Raw genomic sequence first — 23,746 nt, 5'->3', positions numbered from 1 at the left:
TTTTGAATTTGAGTTTAGGATCGTTTTTATGTTGAAACACATTTATTAAGGGCATCGTTTTTTCAATATACGGAGGCAAATTGTTATACATAAATCAGTCTAAGGAAGCCTGCATTGGAAGAATTCAAGGATTTCCACAACATAATAGACCCGCTACCATGTTTCATTAAGGGTTTAACAAATATTTGGTGTACTTTTGCCCCTGTAGGATGTTTAACATAACCAGAACCATATTTTTTTATAAATTAAAATACTCGTCATTAAAAACTACTCCTTCTGTAGTCCAGCAAATGCTAATGAAATGAAAACTTTACATTTTTAGTTGAAAATAAGGTTTCTCTTGTAGTTCCACGAATCCCCATCTACTAACCATATCAAAGTCTTTGGTCTATTTTCAGTATGTTCCATTTCCTCCATGTTGCCTTTAATTTCAGTTGTCTATAAGATTCGATTGTTTTTTAATATTCGAATTATTCAGTTATCGATTTTATTACAAGTTTCTCGTAGCTACCACTTGGTCAGTTTCTCTAAATTGTTTAATAATACGGGAAATGATTCACTTATTTAACCGTAAACTCTTAGTCATCTCTTGCTGGTTCTCTCGGTCTTGATAATGCAGAATTATATATTTTTTATAGTTTCACTTGTACTAATGATTAATTAATTGTAATAAGGACTAGTAAATAATCGATTTAAATTCATAAGGAGCAATGACAGAATATAAAGTTGCTATAATTATGGCCACTACCGTATATATTGTTATTAGAAAGTTTGTCTTTTTATTTTATTTAATAATAATCACAAAACAATTTAATTTGAATTCATTATATTGTTTTCTTGATTCATGTCTTTTATTAATAATATTAAATATAATTTAGAATAAGTAAAATTAACAGAAGAATGTTTTAAATTAATCCTTCTTTAAATAAACAAAACCTTTTTAAAATAAGCAAAATAATAATATTGAACACGCAAATAATTGATAATTATAAATGTCAGCTTTTTTAGATCCCTGTTCTAAACACAAGGGAGATTTGCAATCAATTTAGGTTCATAAAACTTCCATTCCAGATAAAGTATCTGTTACATAATCAAGTTTTAACATTTATTAATTCTCTGCTACAGACATTTATGATCAAGAAAATTGTTTATCATTATCAATATACTGCAGCATATTATTGTGTTGGATTTTTAGAAATAGTTTTTTTTTTATTAACGAGACTGATTATAATTAGTAATAAATAAATTTGTCAGGAAAAAAGACACTGAAATCAAATAATAATCTACTGGGTGGCCAATATAATAGGTACAAAAAAATTTTATTAAAAAATAACTGTGAAAAATATGTGAAGAATATTTTTACATTTCTAAGATGGGGATCTTAAGAACATTAACCGTATTTTTATTATATTTCTTTGTCGAAGCTTTTAAAATAAAATGATGGTAACACGTAATACGGTAACATTGAAGAGGGTAAAACTCTGTAACTTCGTTTTGGCTGAGCAGATACTAAACTTCAAAAGAAACAATTTTCTTTGATCTGTCTTCTATATTTTATACCTTTTTTACATCAGCCGTTAGAAAGACTAATGTGGCCACTCAGTAAAACTGTTAAATTTTGTGATGCCAAAATTTGTTGTTTTTCTGTGCTCTCAACGATTTTTTCAAAAGAATGTGTGCTGTTAAATAAAATGTCACATAGAAATCTGCCAATTTCGTTCAGGTTCAACTGTATTTACATTATGTTCTTATCTAGGCAAGATCTCCATAAAATAACCAGAACAATTAGTTTGAACATATATAAAAAGTGATAATTATACGATATTTTTAGAACCCTGTTTAAAACACAAGAGAGTTTTTTGCAATCCAATTACGTTAATAAAATTTCCCTTGCAGATAAAGTATCTGTTACATAATCAAGCTTTAATATTTAATAATTCTCTGACACAAAAAATTATATAATAATAAAGAAATTGTATATTTTATTGGGTCCGCCCACCTATAAATCATTTTCAATAATTCTGTAAAAAGTAAGTTGAAGTCTCGAATTTTTCCATTTGTGTTTGACGTATTGACGAAAACCTGATCGCAAGCATGTGATACATACTAAATTTACCATGATTGACGTCGACTTCAAGAGCAAAGGGGTGGGAAACGCAGAACCAACGGAAATGCACTATTATTACAAAGAACAAGCTGAATATTTTACGAGATTCTTTTCAAAGAATTTTATATTCCCTCTGCCCTGATAAAACCTATGCGATACATAAAATGTCGAAATGAGCCATAAACCAGTTAGAAATCCCGTTTAATGTGTTGCCTTTAAAATTTTACGTCTAAATTGGTATTAAATAAAAGGGAAATAAACACTGTTCGATGTTAATCGGAACAGAACATTATTTTAATTAAATTGTCCGAACGAAAGTTAACAAAATACGTGTTGGAAACTTTAAAAGTTTCGTTAAAACAGTAGAGTACAATATAATAAATTTAAAACAATTGCTCTCCCGACTACAGGCGGCGTCGGGCATTGAATGACACAAAATTTGTTGGTGCATTTCAACGTTCCGCAGTTAGTAAGGCACCCAAGTGGCGCAAAATATGCAATATAAGTAGATTAAAATTTATAAACTCGCTGTTTTCAACGCTTTACATCTTATAACGTTACCTACAGAATTTCATATTTTAATAAAACGGAAATTGTCTACATATTTTCGTTTAAACTCGTTGCACGGGACATCTGAACTTCCACTTCGTTTCATAAATTTTTCAGTGAGCACTTCAACGTACTCCTGTGAGTCGGAATAATTTCAAGTAAAAAACACACTCATTAGTGAGAATATAAAAGTTTAAATGCGACATAAAATATTTAGATGTGTGGTTTCTGTTTTGCAAATACGATTTTAACAAAAATTAAAATTTAACTGGTGAATTAAAAACGAGATAACTCTAATATATACCAATGAATTTATTTATTATTAATAAAAATAAATTATACAATTAATATTTATAGATTAGGAGCTACACAAAATTTCGTTTTTATGTATAAAACCCCCATAACAATTTTATTTATACATCAATTTAAATGAACAATGGCTCAAAAGATGAACAATAAAATGCTCTATGGCTGTCATAAATATTGTTTTCAATAGGTTATATCTTTCGACTGAAGTCTACTATGATATTTTTTAAATTAAAAAAAGAGAAAAATTAATTGAGACATTTTTTATGAACAAAATAATTTCACCATTGAATTTTTTAATTCGATAAGTCGAATTTTTGATAACTCAAAGCAAATTGCTTCAGTCCAGAGTGAAAATTATATGTAATTTTTACTTGGTAACTCGAAGTCTTGATAATTCGATTTTTTTTCTGGCAAACCATGGCTCGAGTTATCGAAGTTTATAGTAATAGTTTACGTAAAATCAAAAAATCAAAACGATTGTTCTGTAAAAAAAGTATTTTACGATACTTTAACATGATATTTATAAAATTGTAGAGAAAAAAAGACAAACATTTTAAAACAATATAATACTACATAATTATAAGTAGTCGAATATGAGAAAAGAAGTAATATTGTCATCTTCTTTTCCATAATTTTTAACTTTCAAACATTAAGAATCCCAGAAAACATATCACAAGCAATACTTTCTTTACTTGATTATGTAGGGCTCCTTTACGAACAGTTTACCTATATAGGATAAATACAACCACTGAAATAACATTTTATATTGCTTTTCGTACATTTTCCTTATTTAGTGCTGTACCTGAAACTACTTAAATCAAATAAAAAATTGATTTTAAACATGTCAATTTCTCCTTACCTTTTTACATTTTCATGTAATTATAACTGGTTTATAATGTTGCTATTGCAATTCATATCGAAACAAGAAGTTATGTAAAATCATGTTCAAATAAATCTAATAAAAAACTTATATTAGTAATCCGCCATTTCTGTCAGTAACTGTCTTTCTAGAACATTAAATAACATCTGTTTAAAGACCCTCAAATCCGTAAACTGATGCAGAAAGATGTCTAAATTACTCTCCTCTTAATTTAGGAACTGAAATGATGATCACTGAAACATTTTCACCAAAATTTAATTACTATGGAAATAAGATATCAGGGTTAAGGGCCGCCAAAAATGTTAAAAATGAGGTGGAATTGATTTGTTTAATTTAATTTTATACTTTTCAAGTTTAATAATTTTATTCACCGAATACTTGATACTTGGGCTCAAAAGAAGCCTCTATATCATCAACTTGTAAAAGATTTTTATTTGTACGTTTTCTGTGACTTTGAATCCTTCAAAGTTAAAGAATATAGAAAAAGTAAATCTATATTTACATTCAATTTTTCATATTTACCCGACTACTACCGTTATGAAGTCGTAAAATGGTTTAAAATGTTCGTTTATGTTTCTTCTACAATTAAACAGAAATAGAGTTAATTAACTTGAGAGATACTACCCTTACAAAGTTCATGTACTGCAATTGTATAAATATTACTACAAAAATGGAGGCTAACCATTAACATTTTGAAATTCTAATATAATTATTAGTCAATCCATCAAATTCAATAAGGGATTACTTTTTCTGAAAAAAATAATAATCTAAGTCAGTGATACAGAAGATACAACCTTATGATAAATTTTCCAACTTGCGAAATCTTATGGAAATAATATACGACAAAAAATTGCATCGAAGTACTTTAATAATGTGGGAATGTTTACAAATTTAAATGACTCATTGCTGGTGATTGTATTCATATTAGCGGCCACATAATTTTTAATAAAAATATTTGACGCAAACGTTCGCATCGATGCCATTAATCGGTATAATCTTGTTTTAATAGCTGAGATCAATGAACGGACGTCCAATCAATTGAGAAAAAAAAAACAAACAAAATTAAAAAAGTGATCTTTTCAACTTAACAATAACCTGCATTAATCAAATTAGATAAGTACAATGTGCTTAGTAGCAACTGCCTGCAGGCGCTAAGACTAAATTAGTGTTCAATATAGTGTACGTAGTGAGTGACAAAGTGATATGGCGACGCTTGTCTGCTCTAAAACAGGGCAGAAATTATCTGGCATTCATCGGTACCAACGCAAGTCTTCCGATTTACCGACCATTCTCACATGTTTTGTGACTGATTTGCAAAAGATGCGGTAGTGAGAGGGATGAGAATTTCATCATGGCACCATGGAAACCATAGCAGAGGATCAGGAGTCGGAGTATGAACTCGGTGAGTTTGGCGAATTTAGAGGAAACACGACACTGTATCAATTATGTTAGACACACATTAAAATTAAATTAATTTTTTCTTTGGTAATGGAAAAAACATGGTTTTGAAACTATTTTGGGATTCGAACGGATATAAAGTTTTGATGTAGTGAATAATTTAGGGTTCCATAAAGTTGGAAACGACGTAATTTGGCCGCCATAGCAATTTATGGTCTTTATAGAGAGGATAAAGCGACAATAAAAATATCGTCACGCATAGCAATCGATTTGTTAATTAGTGACAGATAACAATACAGCAAGTTTTAATTACACAATCTGTGCCAATAACCTTGAACACCTATCAATTTATTTAAGCACTATTCATGTAATTTAACACCCGCATTGCACAATTAACGGTCGTTTTAATCACTCAGTTCGATCATTCAAAAATTATAAAACAAAAAAAGCGGTTTTCTGTGCCAATCAATCACCTGATAGTAATTTCTACGAAATAAAAATATCTCCTGACAAGCTTCAAACGTATTTAACAAACTTTTCCAAATAGAGTTGAGTAGATAGTTCCATTTAGCTAAAAACTCGAAAAAGCTTTCTACGAAAATGCAGGTTGTGACAGAACACAAACCAGCTTTGGCCTAAATAGAAAAATTACAACTCGTACTCCTTTCCACGTAACAATAAAGTAAGGGATAAAATAGATATTTTTGGCCAATTTGTTAAGTCTTAACTCGTGAAGACCTGAAAATTTTAACCCGTACTCTGCTTTTTCGCTGAACTGAGTAATATAATCGTGGTCAATGGAAAATTACGTATACATTTAGGACGATTAATTTACGAGGAGTAAAAACTAGATTATTATTGTTGAAAATATAATTGAAACCAACGTGCGATTAATAAATATCATTTGTGCGATGTCAATTAACGTTCAGGGCTATTATAATCTATAGAGCACATACATTTGTTTGATTGATCACTAGTGGACACTCTGAGACAATTACATCGTTAGTTATACGAAAACGTATCAATAATATCATTTTGGGAAATAAAAATATCTCATAATTTATTATCTCATAATTTATTATTATTATTTATTATTAATTTATGGAAAACTGATGTACTAATGACGTATTATAGAAAGCACATAAATATTTTTAGAAATCGTCACAATGAAGTTTTCCAATAAATGAGAGTATTATTTAAATTACTACTTTGAGCATAATTTATATATTAGATTCTAAAAATATACAAGATGATTTATTAGTTGTCAAATTCATTCAACAAAAGTACAATATAACGACCCATTGATGATGCTTTTATATATATATATATATATATATATATATATATATATATATATATATATATATATATTTACTTTAAACCTATGTACATAAATAGATAATCAATAAGGTAACATTAAAACCCTTGGTACTTGGCGTCAAATATTTAATCATTATATTTAATTAATATATTTATTTAGGTTTAGCCACTGCATCCTGTACAAAGATATTAAACATCAAGGAAACGCTTCGTGTCTGTAGTTTTGAACCCAGACAACTAGAACCACAACAATATGCGCCTACACTGAGAAACTCATCAACGGTTGCATTAATTTTAATGAATTTTAGGTCGTTGTCTGGAGAAATTCTGTTTAATTATAAGATTAGGGTAGATGAAACTGTTTATATGCCTTGTAGAATTGGTTCTTTTCCATTCCTACCTTGGTTATAACGAATTATTTATTATTTATTAACCGGATCCAATTTCCGAAATAATGGAATTCATTTCTTATTTATTTTATGATTCGTAATATACCGTCCGTTACGACGAATAATAAATTACATTAGATATGCTACTAAATTATCTATAATGGAAAATCACGTGTAATGAGACAATCTAGCTATATTTGTCAGTCGAGAAAAAATCCCGCATACCAAATTTTATATAGTTACTCTAATAATCATCGACTAAAAATATTTGACATTGCCTTAATTATTATTAACTGTTTGTATAAAGTAAGCAGTTACTATATATTAGAACAGAATCACCCCGTATTTCTTTAATTTATGAAAGAAAATAACTAAAGCCGGTTATTTGCATTGTTAAAAAATTATTCAAATTAAGAAAACCTAATTATTTTATTCTTTATGAAAAGAAGGAAGAAATAAGAATAGATGTGGTCATTATTAAAACGATCCCCTTGAACAGTAAGTTAATTAATATGATATTCCCTTTCTCCCTTCTTTTCGCTTCTATAAATAAAATAAGAAAACTTTTTATCATTTTTGATAAATTATTCTTTAGCTGTTAGCGGAAACGTTTGTTTGCTCCATTTGTTATTAAAAGTACAATAATATAAATTAAACAGTATTGAAACAGGAAGTTTTTTATATCACGTCACGATTTTATTCGTCGTGGTTATTTTGATATTAGATATGTCGTTAATGTTTTAACATAAAAATGAAATTCTGAACTTTTATGGGCACCAAAAATGCTTTATTTTCATATCAAGGTGGTGATTTATTGAAAATTTTCATGACATGTACGTTAACATTTCCGTTAAGTTACATGTCATGCATTTTGATTTTAACTTTTTTCCTGTGAGACGAGCAATGGGAGCACACAAAGATAAGGTTCTTGAAGATAGACATAACGATTTTTAGTGTGAATATACTGTTGGTGTACCATGAGGGAATTTAATCTTAAGAATTACGAAAGGAAATTGATTTTGTTGAAATGGCGTACACGTCCAACGATTTCAGGAACACCATAAAATCAACCAGATAACTAGTTTTTTTTTTCTCAAAAAAAAGATCGAAATCAAATGTGGTCTACAACTAATATATAAATAATGAGATTGCATTTTATTGGTAGCGGTTTTGTGACGTGACGTTGGGAAAATGTCTTTATCCAAATGATCGAAATGAAATTCCAAATAAGTGACAGATAAAACAGATAACAAATTAACAATTGCATTGTTTCAGACAAAGTGAAAAAGAAATACGCTAATCTGGGTCACACAATTTTAATGGTTCAGTTGGAGCGTAGCAATCAGGGCCTGGGTTTAAGTCTAGCGGGTCACAAGGATCGTAACTGTATGGCCGTATTTGTTTGTGGTCTCAATCCGAACGGGGCCGCTTACAAAACTGGAGACATTCAAATCGGCGATGAGATTTTGGAGGTCAGTAAAATTATAGTTTTATGGCATTTTTTATTATTAATATTATCATTTGTAATATGGTGGTATATTATTAATAGGCTATAATGTAGTTCTAGGGACATACATTATGATTTTTTGAATTCATCATTTCTTCTGGTAACTCAACTCATTGGTTCTCACAAAGAGTTTTCTCGGTACCAACCGGACATTCAAGTTCAATTTTCTTTTACACTTGACTTGATCCATTAAAAGAAATAAATTCATTAGAAGGATATGACTTTAATTCTGCCAAAAACTTTTTATTGATATACTTTTTTATAAATTTTTTAACCCATTTTAAATGCGGTATTCATTTTTTTCTCATCATATCAACTTTTACAAATGAAACATTTTTTGCATATTTTTATAGTCTACACAAGGGAGGGTCAACTTGCGGCTCTCGAGCCACATGCGGCTCTTTGAAGGAATATTTGTGGCTCTCGATAAATGTACCCGAGTTCCCTTTTCATTCAAGAATTATCAAGAGAAATTAAATAAATGTGTTTAATTTTTAATATTTAAATTCAATACACATATTTTGAACTTTTATTTATATGTGTTCAATAAATATAATTTCTGTAAAAAATTGTTTTTAATACCTTTTTTGCATACCACATGGCTTGGACTATCAAAGATTTTGGGCACCCCTGGCCTATACCTTCAAAAACAACTTACTAAAATTTCAAAGGATTATATCAAATAGTTTTTGAGTTACAACCTTCTAAATAGAATCCACTCAACAATTAGAAAGTTTATGTTTACTTCGGGGCCTACCAGTATTATTGTTCGGTTTATAATGATGAAAATATTTTGATTGATCCAACTCATGGATATTACATTATTCAATTTCCTTCGGTTTCTTATATGTTACAATTAGTAATTCAGTGATGTGTATTTAATCAAACATGTTTGCGATTCAAATTTTCTTTGACCTATGATTGAAAATAAATTTGAAATAAATTGACGTTTAGTGGCTGTGATGCGCCTTTTAGTTATCGGAATAAACGGAGATAAACCAACGAGCTGCCTCGATAGAGGGTTGATCATCTCGAAGAAGAGCTACAACAGTTCAGGAACTTTTTGAAGAATGAAAAGGTGAATTAAACGGACCTGGAATAGTAGAGATTAGTTCTAAATATGATATTTATCTATTCATAACAATAAAATCAATAATTTTATCTTTAAACGCGTTTTTTTCGAAACAATTTTCAAATTTGCTCCAGTTGTAACTCCAAGACAAATCATCTGAGCGCTTAATTTTTTTTCTGATGTTTCTCCAGTTTTTCGATTGCTTAAAAATTGTAATTTTGAGAGGACCAAAAATCACCAAATTTTCGGACAAAATTCGACACTTTTTTTCAAAATTCCGCCATTGAATTTCAATTTTTTTCACAATCTTCAGTAAAGATATAGACAATACCTTCTAGTTTAATAATTTATATGTCTATTTTTTTTTTAAATCAGCCACAGTGAAGGCCACAATCACTGCAACAGTGAAGAACCTCTTTTAATGAGCAACTTGGGAGACAGCGAATAACTCGTTTGAAATTAATTTTTTTTATCTGACAATTTCACTGTATAGTCATTATTTATACACAAATGTATCCTCTAAATTTTAAAATTTTTAATGCAACGTAATCGCAAAAATCACCTTTTTTAGACCATCACACAAGGTGTGCCCCTTAAAGGGGCAACACTACATTTATTAATTTTGACATACTAATTAATAATTAGTATAATTAGTAATTAAGGATCTAAAATTTGAGACGATCTATTTTAGTCAAATGCGTAACATTGGGGGTCATAAAATTTTCCTCAGTTACTCTTTTTATTGTTGTAAAAATTTTAGGATACCTACTAAAAATAAAATAGGAAAAAAATAAATATTAGGATTGTTCTCCTTGTTTCCTTACAATTACATCAACAAACAGTTTGGCACACAGCATGTGCCTAGAATTCCAAACATTAATCTGTGTCTCTCTCGTGTGTATTGGAAGCATATTATTTTCAAAGACTGTGGTAAAAATGGCAGGAGATAAACGTGTGGCGTGGATTTTGAATGGTTCCATCGCAGTGCAGTAAGAAGCATCGAACAACGGCAACCCATGTAACATAACATGCCTTCGGTAACCACACCATACACATGTAACATAATGATATGTAATCGCAGTAAAACCTAATAATATCGTAGACCGACGAAGGCCGTCCGTTGCCGAAATTCAAATATTCTAATGTTTACATTCGAAATATTTCAGTAACTGTTCATGTTCTAACGGTGGGTTTGATCATTCTTTGGCTTATCTTATCGTTTGCAGGATAAAAATCACATTCGACCAGTTATTTCAGTGGTGAATCGCATAATCCGGCCCGATAAAGAGATAACAGGAAAAACCAACCGTTCAACTCTACCTACATATATATATTTGTTGCTTAGCAGCAAAACTGTACCGCGGTAAAACATGTCAAAATTATCGTCCATTCGATAATAAGCAGTTTTCCTGCAATTATTGCATTGTCTTTTTTAAGTTTATCGAATAGATTAGCGCAAGTTATTATTTTATTTTTAGAAGTTTTCATCAAAAGTTTACACATTCCCGTGTATACTCGATTAAAATAAACCACCGGTTTTAGATAAGCAATTTATACCACCATATATCCTGTGCGAAATAATCGCTTCTGATTACATTACCATTCAAACTAACATTTATATTGTTTACGTGATTATGTCTTTATGAATTTCTTGCTCAGCTGTTACAACAGGTTAGTCCTACAGTGTAATAATTGTGTTTTATAGGTCAATGGTGTGGTTTTACATGGTCGATGCCATCTAAACGCTTCAGCTATTATAAAAGGCCTGTCTGGACCAATATTTAAAGTTATCATATTAAGGTAACACGAATTTTGCTTTACGACCGCACTTTTAGGAACATACACAGTAAACAATTGCATGCATGTATTCCGTGTGTTGATCGAAACGTTATTATGTACGTACGTATTATTCCACAGTTTTATCAGGCCGACGCGTCGCAGTCCTTTAGGTTATGTAACCCGATATACACACACACGACCATAAATTTTATATGGGCATCCTTTTTAATGTTTTATTTTCGTTACGTAATTTAATTTAGTAGAGTAGTGCAATCTCGAATTATTCGGTACTTAACACACCACGCGACCATAATCTTATTTAAATTTTCCACTATTTGCAATGAAACATTTAATTTGTTGTGCATTAGTTTGTAGTTCCATGTTGTTTTGTTTTCAAGGTTTATTTTTATTTGTTTTAATAATGTTTAATATTATGTGTACCGGAAAAACTAGTTTTTTAATATGTAAAACTTAAGTTTGCACTTGAATTGATATGTTAACATTGTTGTTTCCGCAATATTTCCTTTTACTGCGGTACGATTTCGGATATCAATTGGTGTTCGTTTATTTTTTGTAATCGTGACCGTTCTAATGTTCTAGGCGAAAAACTGCCATAGATGACATCGCTGTTAAACCCATTACCCAGTTCCCTGTTTCTTTGGCGGAGGAGGTAAGTCGTACTGTTTATTGTTTATTTTTCTTATCTTTTATCCACTGCAGCACGCTTAAAATTACGTATCATTATTTAGAGGTTATCTGATACGGTCTACGAACGAGTTTGTTTATAAATTCACCAGTTTATAGTCTCACTTTACCTGTTATGAATGCAAACAACTGAAGAAGCTTAGATTTTTACACTTTATGACATTTTTATTTTCGATTCGGACGCGCTAAATCTTTTGTTTTTATTTACAATAACTAGTCTTTTGACATGTGCAAGTTCTGACGTCATGGACTTTCTGCAGTAAATTGTGTAAGTCACTGGAAAATAAAATTCTACAGAAAAATATATATTTTTCAAGTATTAAACTGAATTTGAAAATTTTGAATTTTATTGTCCATAGCCACGGAATCTGTTGTATAAGGATTATCTGCTGCTGCAGCAGGAAAGTTGCTTTTTTGTTCTTACATACAGTGTGGCCCATTTGAAAGCTGGACATCCCCAGCATGAATTATAGAGCATGAAAATATGTACTTACACTCATGTTTTTGAACTCAAAACAAAACAGGGTAATTTTTCAGACATTGAAAATTGAAAAAAATCATATTAGCAATTTTTTATAAAAAATTTAACTACACCAATGGATTAGGCGTCTCATAAAAAGAATATGATTTTTAATTTTTACACAGAATTATTTATAACTATATTTTTTTATGAAATTTGATTTACAGTACAAAAAGAGTTTGATCCATCTGAATCTTGAAAGAGGATGTGCAATAGAGACAGTAAGTTCCCCACCATGGGACAAAGAGAAAGAGACTTCTACTGTCTCTGTCACGCATGATGTCTCTCTCTAAATTCAGACAGGTCAAACGCTTTTCCTACTGTATATTCATTTCAGAAGGTACTTAATCCAATAAACGTCAAAAATAGCACAAATTATCTTATTGATCTAGAATATTGGAATATTATAGTATCAATTCTACACTAATGACACTATACTAATACTAAGTATAGTATTGATACTATCATATTCCAATAGTCTTGAAAAATAAAATAATTTGTGCTATTTTTGATTACTTAATCAAAAAAAATAAATTCATAAAAAGAATATTATTTTTAATTTTTACACAGAATTATGTAAAAGCATATTTTTTATGAAATTTGATATATACCCATTTCAGAAGGTGCTTAATTCGGTGGTTTAGTTGGACTGTAAAAAATAGCATAAATTATCTTGTCCAAGAATATTAGAATATTATATATAGTATCAATACTACACTAATAATACTATACTTATACTAATACTCATAAGTATAGTATTAATACTATCATATTCCAATAAAATAAGACAATTTGTGCTGTTTTTCATTACTTGATTAAAAAAATAAATTCATAAAAAGGATATGATTTTTAATATTTACACAAAATTATGTAAAACCATATTATTTATGAAATTTGTTATATTAATCCAGTTGTATAGTTGAATTTTCTATAAAAAAATTGATTTTTACAATTTTCATACATAAAAATTACCATGTAGGTTGCTTTTTAAAATCGAACAAGAAATACTTTTATAAGGGTGTCCCGCTTTCAAAGGGGCCACACTGTATATTTACAAAATTAAACATAACAAAATGTACTTTTTCAAAAAAATTGTATAAAACATCCACACAATGTAATAATGTGTAGAAATTGTGAGTTTCTAAATTTTAATCAAACCAAATCTAGGTAAATTATAAAAATGTTAACATTCACAATTTTTTATTCTATGTGATGATACAAAAAGACCTTAACGAACCAATAAACTAATGTACAAAGACATGTATTTTTTTAATTATTGGATGGATGGATAATAAATTCAACTGAACACCAAATTTTTTAAATTGATTCTTTTATAACAAAATTGCGGTATTATTGGGTAGACAGTAAAATGCATGTTTTGCTGGCAATCTGCAATAGTGAATCAAAAAAACAACAAATTTATGATAAATGCACATCGACCAGTTAATACATGTTTGGGAATGCAATGAAGTATGGAGACTGCGTTTCTGGTTTGTGCAAATTTAGATAGTAGTTGTATTTGAAATCCAGCAACTGGCCGATTTGTTATCTACCTAAATTGAATAATTTGTTAATAAGAGCGAAGGTCACCAACAAGTACAAATTGATTATAAATCCTATATTTTTTCACAAAGCTATTGCAAAGAATGTATTTGCTTGTTGTGCACTCGGGCTGCATTGATTTTTTCGATTGATGTTTAATGTGGCAGAAGAATTATCTCTATAACTAAATGGCAGCATGATTTGCTATGTGTTGTTTGAGGTTATTTTTGTTTCTACAGGCCTCCGAGGAGCAGTTTAGTGCAAGCTATCCAAATGTGCGCACCATCGCTATCAAAAAGGTATGGCTTTTTCAATATACACAACCACCGTCACCACCATCACCGACACGCGTACCACTTTTACAAACACGATTTTACATTAGCAAATTTATTTTTACAAACACTCGCCAGCGCTAATTTCACGACTTTAGATTTAATAATACACAAGTTCGACTTCACTTTTAAATCGATTTCGAATTACAAGTATGTACTTGACATATAAATTTGATTGGGTCCTTTTTTACGTGAAAAAGGTAAGATTTTGTGTAAATAAAAGAAATAACTCTTGATATACCTGATACAATAAAAAATGGTTTTAGAAAAATAAATAAATTTCTTCATTAATTCATGAATACTTTCATACACTTTACAATGAATTATTACAATTAGGACAAGATAAAAGCATTTCGTTTTTTTTTTCAAAAAAAGCTACATGTTAGTATCATTAGCTATACTAAATAAATTTACTTGAATGAATAATAAGTAATGACAGAAACATGTAAATTTTCAAAAACTCGAAAAAAATGTTTAAAACAAACATTTTCAAAAATGTAATCATTCAGTTTTAAAATTATTTTAATTTTACTCATTAATATTTATTATATTCTGATAAAAAATATATCATATCTATTAACATACGATTCAAAATCCAAATACACTTATCGATATTGTTATAATTCAAAAATTGAACATTAATAAGTTAACCGAGAGTCATAAATACAATAATTGACCAATTCAATTAAATTCTCTATAACCTAAACACTTTTTTTAATCAGTGCTTCCCGAACATTGATAGTGTATTTATAATTTGTGTTATTTCAAGCAAGCAAATCAAAGCTTAGGTATTATGATAATAGAAGGAAAACATGCGGAAGTTGGTCAGGGTATATTCATCTCGGATATTCAGGAGGGCAGTTCCGCTGAAAAGGTATTCAAGCTTAAAGCTTGTTATATTTTTTGTTTCATCTAAAAGGTGTGTGTTTTCATTTTAAAGGCTGGCCTAGAAATCGGAGAAATGATATTGGCTGTCAATAAAGATTCGCTTGTTGGTTCTACATACGAAACGGTAAGTATCGAATCGCGGAGCACTTAAGAAAATATATGTAACGAAATTGAAAATAATTGTGCGAACGTTTGGCTGTGTGGATATAAATGCATTGTGTTCTATGTTATATGTTCTTGTTTGAGCTTAAGTGAAGTTGTGGTAATAAAGTATGATATTTAATGTTTCGTCGTTTACCCGGAGCGTAGTTGTACGTTTTATATATATATATAAAAAAATTGATTGCACTTCGTCACAACCGTTTCTTCTAATAAATTATAAATAATTTATTACGGTATGTTATTACCGTTGAAATTAAAAGCTAATTTGTTGATTCATCACGCATTTACTGCACTCTGCAATTCAATATGTAAACAATTAATAGCGATCACTTAATATTTTATTTGGAATTAATCACACTATGGTAAAAAATTAATAGAATGGTAAGTAAATTTTAGTCAATTTAAATTATTTCGTTTTTACGTGATGCCTCTTCGAATTCTGTCAATAACAAATCCTGGACGTTGACAAATTAATCTCGAAGAGAAATAACAATCGTTATTTTTATACATTTCGTGGGCGAAAGAAATATAACCTGAAAGTATTCACCATCTTCCAATAAATAATATGTTTTTTGATGTATTGTATATTTCGTATTGTTTTTTGTATTTACTTCGATAAAAATACAATTGGAGGTAAAAGGAAATATTTTTAAATTACCATAATTTAGAGTGATGAAGAGGATTGACCATTTATAAAGAAAAACAGGTAAATAATATGTATAGTATATATTAGTCAACATTAATAAGTATAATAGGTGTAAAAGAAAATGTTTTCTATATAGATAGTTTGTATAGTATTATTAATTTTGTTAGTTCGTTTGTAAATATTTACTTATATTATTATCGTTTTTTATAGAGTTAGAACTCGTCGTATTCCTTTAATTATGTCTTAAGTTAATCTCTATAATTCAACTGCAATTTACAGAGTCATGAAATATTGTACAGTAATCAATACATTATATTAAATATAATACAAGTCCAAATATTTTAACAATTTGCTCAATACATACGATTAATGTTTAATAATATAAATCTTTTACCTTTGATGTAACGTAAATAAAAAATGTTACACACTAAACTCTTGTGAAAACAGAAAGAAGATTAATTAACAATGTTAAATACATAAATACAAAGATGTTACTCCTATTAAAAATATTTACTCTTTCTTTTATACTTTGTATATAAAATGGGAGTTGAAAGAAGTTGGGAGTGTAAATATACATTATTAAATAAGATTTATATACTGTTAGATTCGTTATTAAAAACGGAGCGGACTAAGAGACATTTTCCTTTGAGCGTAAAATACTGGAAGACATATAATTTCCAAGCAAGCTAGACAAAAGAAATCTGTTTATCCACAATTTCACCGTGAACACTGGCATGTCAAAGTAAACAATAATTGTTTTTCACTGTCTGTTCAGTGTATTAAGGTGCTGTAATAAGTGACGTCCTATATATGCATGTCGAATTTGCTGACAAACGTTCACACTTTTATTTGCTTTATTTTTTTATTTCGCTTTGTGTAAATAAAAAATAAAAATGTTCAGAGCGACATCATTATATACTAATTCCCCTGAAACGAGGTTCCGTTATAAAAAGGTTTAATATCAATTCAATAGTGTACTTGTAAATGTATCGCACACGTTATCTTTCGGTGTATGTTCAACAATCTTGTTTACAGAATTATTTGTTTCCTTCTCCTAATATGCATACTTATAACTTGTTTCAACAATCTAACCTTTATATAATAAAGCGAGATAACATTTGCGAATTTTAATTTTAATTAAAATTAATCTTACAATAAGAATTTAAAGTGTCATGTTTAAGGTACCGGTATGTTTATTGAATGTAACCCTAGACATATTTAAGATAATTTTTGTGTCTCTTTCAGGCAGCCAATTTGTTGAAAAGAACTGAAGGACTTGTATCCCTTGTAGTTTCCAATCCTGGGAAAAAATCTGATAACCATTCTGCTTCTATTGGCAACGATAAAAATTCCATTACTCCCGTATCCAACACCGCTATTTCTACAACATCTTCAACACTGAAACCTTCAAAAACTCCTTCTAGGCCTACTACACCTGTACCTGGTAAGTTCCCCCTTTTGACTTTCTACCTCCAACCCAACGTGATAAAGTTAATCGTGGCATTTTCAAATTTCCGTATTGCATCGGCGAGAGAACGTGGAAATACATTTAGCGTTCACTCGAATCGAGCGTTATCGGAACGCAACAAAAAACAACACAAGTATAACAAACATGTATCCAAATATTGATGCACTGTTTTCATTACAAACCGTGTAATAAACTGAATGGTTCTCGCATGCGTCGCATCTGTTTTAAGCCATCCATTTATATCTCTCGTGGCGTTCCCGTACTATTTTTGAACCATTCTTTGTTTATTCATGCCGAAGTTTCAAAATTGGGAAAATATACTTCCGACTCAAGGCAAACGTACCAGAAAATTGTGTATTAAGCGGAGATTCAAGGGATAACAAGCCTTAATAATCGACTTACATCACACCTAATCGTTTATTACTACTATGTTTCGTATATTTTTTAGAACCGCCTGTTGATTTGTCAACATGTCCAATAATTCCCGGAAAAGATACTACGATCGAGTTGACAACCGATAACAAAGTTTTAAGCATATACTTTGTTGGGGGAAAAGATACGGCTGTACCAGTAAGTAGGCCCCAGTAATTGAAATGTTAAAAATAATCAGGCCAAGGAACAAATTTATAACATGTTTCAATTAATTTCTAGAAAGGCATTGTGATAGTAGAAATATATCCAAATGGATGTGCGGAAAAAGATGGTCGTCTCCAACCTGGTGATCAAATTCTAGATGTTAATGGTACCTCTTTGAAGGATGTAACTTATCAAACTGCTTCACAAGCGTTAAGACAAACACTGCCAAAGGTATGGAATAAATTTCCACCTCTAGTCGGTACACTTAAAGTCCCATACCAATTTCTGTTGCAGATGAAACTGACTATCTACAGACCAGTGTCAATGGAATTCACTCCCATCGAAGTGGATCTGATGAAAAAACTTGGAAAAGGATTAGGTCTTAGTATTAAAGGCAGGAAAAGCGGAAAAGGGGCTTATATTTCTGATATTGTAAGTCGGTTTTAATAAAGAACCCATACATTTTTTAAAATGCATGAATTATTTATAGATTACTGGAGGACCAGCAGACATAGATGGAAAAATTGCCAAAGGTGATGTATTGGTGTCTGTGAATGGACAAAATGTAGAGAACTTACCTGGAGAAGAAGTGGGGGCCATATTAAAGACTGTCACAGGCAGAGCGTCACTAAAATTAAACAGATACAAAGCTATTGCAAGATAATTACTTATAATTAATAAGTTAATACTTATACGGTATCTTGCGCCAGATTTCATAACAAACATTAAAGTGGTTTTAAGTTTTTCGTTTGCCAAAAAATATTGTTAAATACGTTGAAGTTCTGGAAATATATTTTCAGTTCACATCGTCCCAATATGAACCAATATGGCCATTACAGTCAGCGTCCGAACATTAATATATGTCCAAATTAGACTGAATGCAAAAATCTGCACGCATAAAATAGTTAAGTCACTACTCAAACTATTTCCAGTGACAGTAAATTAAGTCCACTTCAACATTTATTATAAAATCAGGCGTTATATTCACAGCTAGTCAAATTAATGTTATTTGTTGAAACTAATTTAAATAACATAAAGCAATATTTTCATTTAATTTGAGAATATTATCTTAAAGTTCATTTCTAACAACTATGCACTTCCATGGAGGGTAACATTGAACTAACAATAATTCACGATGAAAGTTAAAGGAAATTGTTTATTTATATTATATATTTTTTTGAAATTATGGAATAAATAACATTAGTTTAATACCATGTAATAATATGAAATATTTTTTATAAAATGTGAATTGGTTTCTATGATACCCCCCAAATTTTCTTTGAGTTTAATTATGTGTGAAGTAAGCTGAACCTTCATTCTAACTGTGGCTTATTTTTCGACAAATATGTAAGGCACACAACGGTGTTACATTGTCCAATGATAGCAAATTATCAAAAACTAATGAAAACAATTAACTGTCGGATTTTCAAGCTAATAACATATATAACTGCATTTGTAAGTCAAATGTGCCTTTATACCAAAGGAGACTATATACAATTTAACTCGTCTTGTTTTTCTTGTCCAATTTGTTTTCAAATCAAATATATAAAGAATAAAATAAATATTTTTGTGTTATTTCCTTTTGAAATTTATTTCATTGCAATATAATCTCTCAATAGTAACGTTACTATATTTTATATGTATTTCTCTCGTGGATGGATATATGTAGTTTTATTCTATTAGTGTTGTAGAATATTGCATAACAATATCGTTAAAAAGTGCAGTATTATGAAAGTATAATTAACAGTTTATGGATGTTATATTATTTTAAAGAAAACTATGGTCTAATCTCACATATCGATATGTGCTGCATTTTACTATTATACCTCGTTGAAAAACTTAATCGTTTCAATTGAACCTTTAATTGTTTTTAAATGAACATGATATGTTAGTGTAGACCTTGTCTATTATTGTTTCAGCTAACTGTAACCACAAAGGTTTTATGAAATTTTCTTTAGTCAACATAAACCTTAATCATTATTTAGATGTTGTTAATCATGTTAATTTTGTGTATTTATTATATTATTAAAAATGTTGCATTTAATTCAAATAAAATTAAGCAACATAAGTTTTAAATATTGGAGAATCAATACTTGTGTGATAATCTATAGTTCTAACAATAATGTAGTTCTAAAAACATATGCCTATAAGGAGTGACTCAGAATTCAACCTAATATGCTGCCAATAGTTATTAGTAAATACTAATAACTTACAGTTTAAAATATTCCAGTATATATCTTCTTGTTCTAAATAATAAGTTGGTTTTAATTTCACTCACAAGTTATTTTAATATTACTCTGCAGAAGAAACTTAATTATCCCATAATATGAACACATTTTTAAGTGGAATTCTGGAACAACTTGTATGTAAAATCTTCAATATTTAAGAATATTACAATTTATCTAGTCAAATAAGTTATTGTTGTTACTTAATTTATTATCTATATGTATGTATTTAGTACACAATAGTCTACCTGCTTAAATTGTGATAAACCAAAAATGTAGTAGGTAAAATAAGTCACATGTTTCACATTTCATTTATGAAATAATAATCATGCTTGGAAAGTACTTTTAATAATTAAGTTATTTCATAAAATCAATTAGTTGAAGGTATTACATAACTTTCAAGTGTTAGATATAAATAAAAGAACATATTTAGGATAATTTGTGAAAGAATGCATGTATTATTTTATAATATTTTGCATTTCCTATTAGGTATTTATAGATATCAATATTAAAAAATAAAATTACATTTTTAAACAGACTGTAATAATTTGTATATATGAATTATTCTCTTGCAAAAGTTCACTTGTATTAAATTTAGAACTATTTTGTAACTAGTGTTATGCAAAATGCATGCTAGAATTTTAATAAAATCCACTTTATCTCTTGCTAAGTTATTGTTTTATTTACAAGTACCTCTACGCCATAATTTTAGTAATAGTTCTGTATGTAAGTAACACAACATTCAAATACGATTTGAATAATAATATAATAATAAAATATTTTTTAATAAATCTAGTAATTTATTTATCTAAAATAATTTTTAATTATTTATATATATATATTTCTTATAAATATGTATTTCCTTATACCCCTTCAGTGTCCAATCATTTAACTTTAGAAGTAATTTTGAGTTGATAAAACAATATTGTCGGAATATATTATACTTTTTTATTTGATTGATATTTTAAAGCTATTCATTCAATAAAAGACAAAAATTATAAAAATAGTATTTTCAAATAATAGAATTTCCCAAATAGATAAATTAATTTATAAAAATTATATAATTTCAAAATGTGCTTTGTGAATCAATAAAATTTAAATGTTTAAAATAATATTTCATAATATTAAATTATTGTTTTGTTATTGAAACAAAATAATTCTGTTCCGTAACGGTTTTAGAAAATACTATATTATCTATAATTGAGGGGATATTCTTAAATATTAAAATCGCAGGTTGCTTTGCAAAATCCATAAACATAAACAACGAAATTGTTTTTTGTCATGGAAACAATCTTGATAAAACTGTAAAAATAATTGAATTTTGTTGATTTTTAAATTTTTTTAGGAGGCTATATAAGATGTTTAAGTGTAGTTATGGATATTTATAAACAATTCTCATAATATCATTTACTGCAAGTTTGTTTCATCACAAGGTTCATTTGAAATTTAAATATGAGGGAAATTGTTCATATTCAAGCCGGACAATGCGGAAATCAAATAGGAGCGAAGGTAATTATGATGTTTTTGATTGAAATTAAAAAAGTTTCTAAATGAAATATTTTAAATTCAGTTTTGGGAAGTTATATCCGATGAACATGGCATAGATCCAACAGGAACATATCATGGTGATTCCGATCTTCAGTTAGAAAGGATTAACGTCTACTACAACGAAGCGACCGGAGGCAAATATGTACCCCGGGCTGTCCTCGTTGATCTGGAGCCCGGTACTATGGATTCTGTTAGATCGGGACCATTTGGGCAGATTTTCAGACCCGACAATTTCGTTTTCGGACAGAGTGGTGCTGGTAATAACTGGGCCAAAGGCCACTACACTGAAGGAGCTGAATTAGTAGACTCCGTTTTGGATGTGGTAAGAAAGGAAGCTGAGGGATGCGACTGTATGCAAGGTTTCCAACTTACCCATTCGTTGGGAGGTGGAACTGGCTCGGGACTGGGTACGCTATTGATTTCAAAGATTCGTGAAGAATATCCTGATAGGATCATGAATACTTTTTCTGTTGTACCTTCACCGAAAGTGTCCGACACAGTGGTTGAACCATACAATGCTACTTTGTCTGTCCATCAGTTAGTAGAAAACACTGATGAAACATACTGCATTGATAATGAAGCCCTATATGATATTTGCTTCCGCACGCTCAAGTTGACTACGCCTACCTATGGAGATTTAAACCATCTGGTCTCCGCTACAATGTCGGGCGTTACCACTTGCCTAAGATTTCCCGGACAATTGAATTCAGATTTGAGAAAATTAGCTGTAAACATGGTACCTTTCCCCCGATTACATTTCTTTATGCCAGGTTTTGCACCTCTAACCTCTCGTGGCAGTCAACAATACAGGGCCCTTACAGTCCCAGAGCTTGTTTTGCAAATGTTTGATGCCAAAAATATGATGGCTGCATGTGACCCACGTCATGGTAGATATTTGACAGTTGCAGCAATATTTAGAGGTAGAATGTCAATGAAAGAAGTTGATGAACAAATGTTGAATATCCAAAACAAGAATAGCAGTTATTTTGTTGAATGGATACCTAATAATGTTAAAACTGCAGTTTGTGATATTCCCCCAAGGGGGCTAAAAATGTCATCCACATTTATTGGAAATTCTACGTGTATTCAAGAATTATTTAAACGTATTTCTGAGCAGTTTACTGCCATGTTTCGCAGAAAAGCCTTCTTGCATTGGTACACCGGCGAAGGTATGGATGAAATGGAATTTACAGAGGCTGAAAGTAACATGAATGACTTGGTTTCTGAATATCAACAATACCAGGACGCCACAGCTGAGGAAGAAGGGGAGTTCGATGAAGAAGAGGAAGCTGATGAAGGCGAAAACTGAAACAATTAACTTTCTCATTAAAATCTTAGTCGTATTAGACGAAATCTCTAACTAGTTGGTCGAGATTGATGTTTTAGATATACATTATATACAATTTTTTCTGTATAGTTACAAATTAGTTTTGGAAGAAATTTCATTAAAATTATTGTCCGTGTCACTTGAACTGTAACTCTAACTACAACTGTAATCTGTAATGATATAATAATCATGTATTTATAGAATTACCTTATAAATAAAATTTCCTTTACTTAAGTCAACTCGCTTTTATTAAATTATTTAGTAGTACTGGAGCAAAATAAGTGTCAAAGTTTGACAGATAAGAATTTTATTTAAATCCTAATAAAATTACTTTTCAAAATAGATTTTTATTAGAAATATAATAAATAATTCAATATAATAATTCAATTTACCCTAATGATAAAATACAAGACTATTCAACTTCAATTACGTTAAAAGAAGCGTTTGAAAATTCAAATTTACAACACTCCATGACAACCAAAGCAACCTAACCTAAA

At 29.6% G+C, this 23,746-nt stretch overlaps 2 protein-coding genes across 2 annotated transcripts in view; both read left to right on the top strand.

Moving 5' to 3' along the window:
- The window catches only part of LOC109600705 (multiple PDZ domain protein-like), a 47,915-nt gene extending 26,871 nt beyond the window's left edge, over positions 1-21,044 (top strand). Inside the window, exons 18-28 of the mRNA XM_049964129.1 lie at positions 8,228-8,424; positions 11,237-11,331; positions 11,911-11,980; positions 14,317-14,376; positions 15,179-15,283; positions 15,350-15,421; positions 17,351-17,549; positions 18,022-18,143; positions 18,225-18,380; positions 18,444-18,581; positions 18,640-21,044. Coding sequence (XP_049820086.1) covers positions 8,228-8,424; positions 11,237-11,331; positions 11,911-11,980; positions 14,317-14,376; positions 15,179-15,283; positions 15,350-15,421; positions 17,351-17,549; positions 18,022-18,143; positions 18,225-18,380; positions 18,444-18,581; positions 18,640-18,813 — 1,388 coding nt within the window. The 3' untranslated portion in view covers positions 18,814-21,044. The remainder of the gene's footprint in view (positions 1-8,227; positions 8,425-11,236; positions 11,332-11,910; positions 11,981-14,316; positions 14,377-15,178; positions 15,284-15,349; positions 15,422-17,350; positions 17,550-18,021; positions 18,144-18,224; positions 18,381-18,443; positions 18,582-18,639) is intronic.
- A 682-nt stretch (positions 21,045-21,726) lies between these two features.
- On the top strand, positions 21,727-23,483 carry LOC109600704 (tubulin beta chain). The gene is made up of 2 exons (XM_020016879.2): positions 21,727-21,883; positions 21,945-23,483. The coding sequence occupies exons 1-2, from the start codon at positions 21,827-21,829 to the stop codon at positions 23,229-23,231; spliced, it is 1,344 nt and encodes a 447-aa protein (XP_019872438.1). The 5' UTR covers positions 21,727-21,826; the 3' UTR covers positions 23,232-23,483.
- Positions 23,484-23,746: the final 263 nt, after the last annotated feature.

The sequence above is a fragment of the Aethina tumida genome, chromosome 1, assembly GCF_024364675.1.
Source record: "Aethina tumida isolate Nest 87 chromosome 1, icAetTumi1.1, whole genome shotgun sequence".
Classification (NCBI taxonomy): Eukaryota; Metazoa; Arthropoda; class Insecta; order Coleoptera; family Nitidulidae; genus Aethina; species Aethina tumida.
Note: the sequence above shows the minus strand (reverse complement) of the source record. Positions and strands in the feature narration are given on the sequence as shown.

What these genes read in the sequence shown, in the direction of transcription:
- LOC109600704 (XM_020016879.2), top strand. Translation starts at nt 21,827, where the DNA reads ATGAGGGAAATTGTTCATATTCAAGCCGGACAATGCGGAAATCAAATA. An exon ending in GAAATCAAATAGGAGCGAAG is followed by an intron (nt 21,884 to 21,944) that starts GTAATTATGATG and finishes TTTTAAATTCAG; the next exon opens with TTTTGGGAAGTTATATCCGA.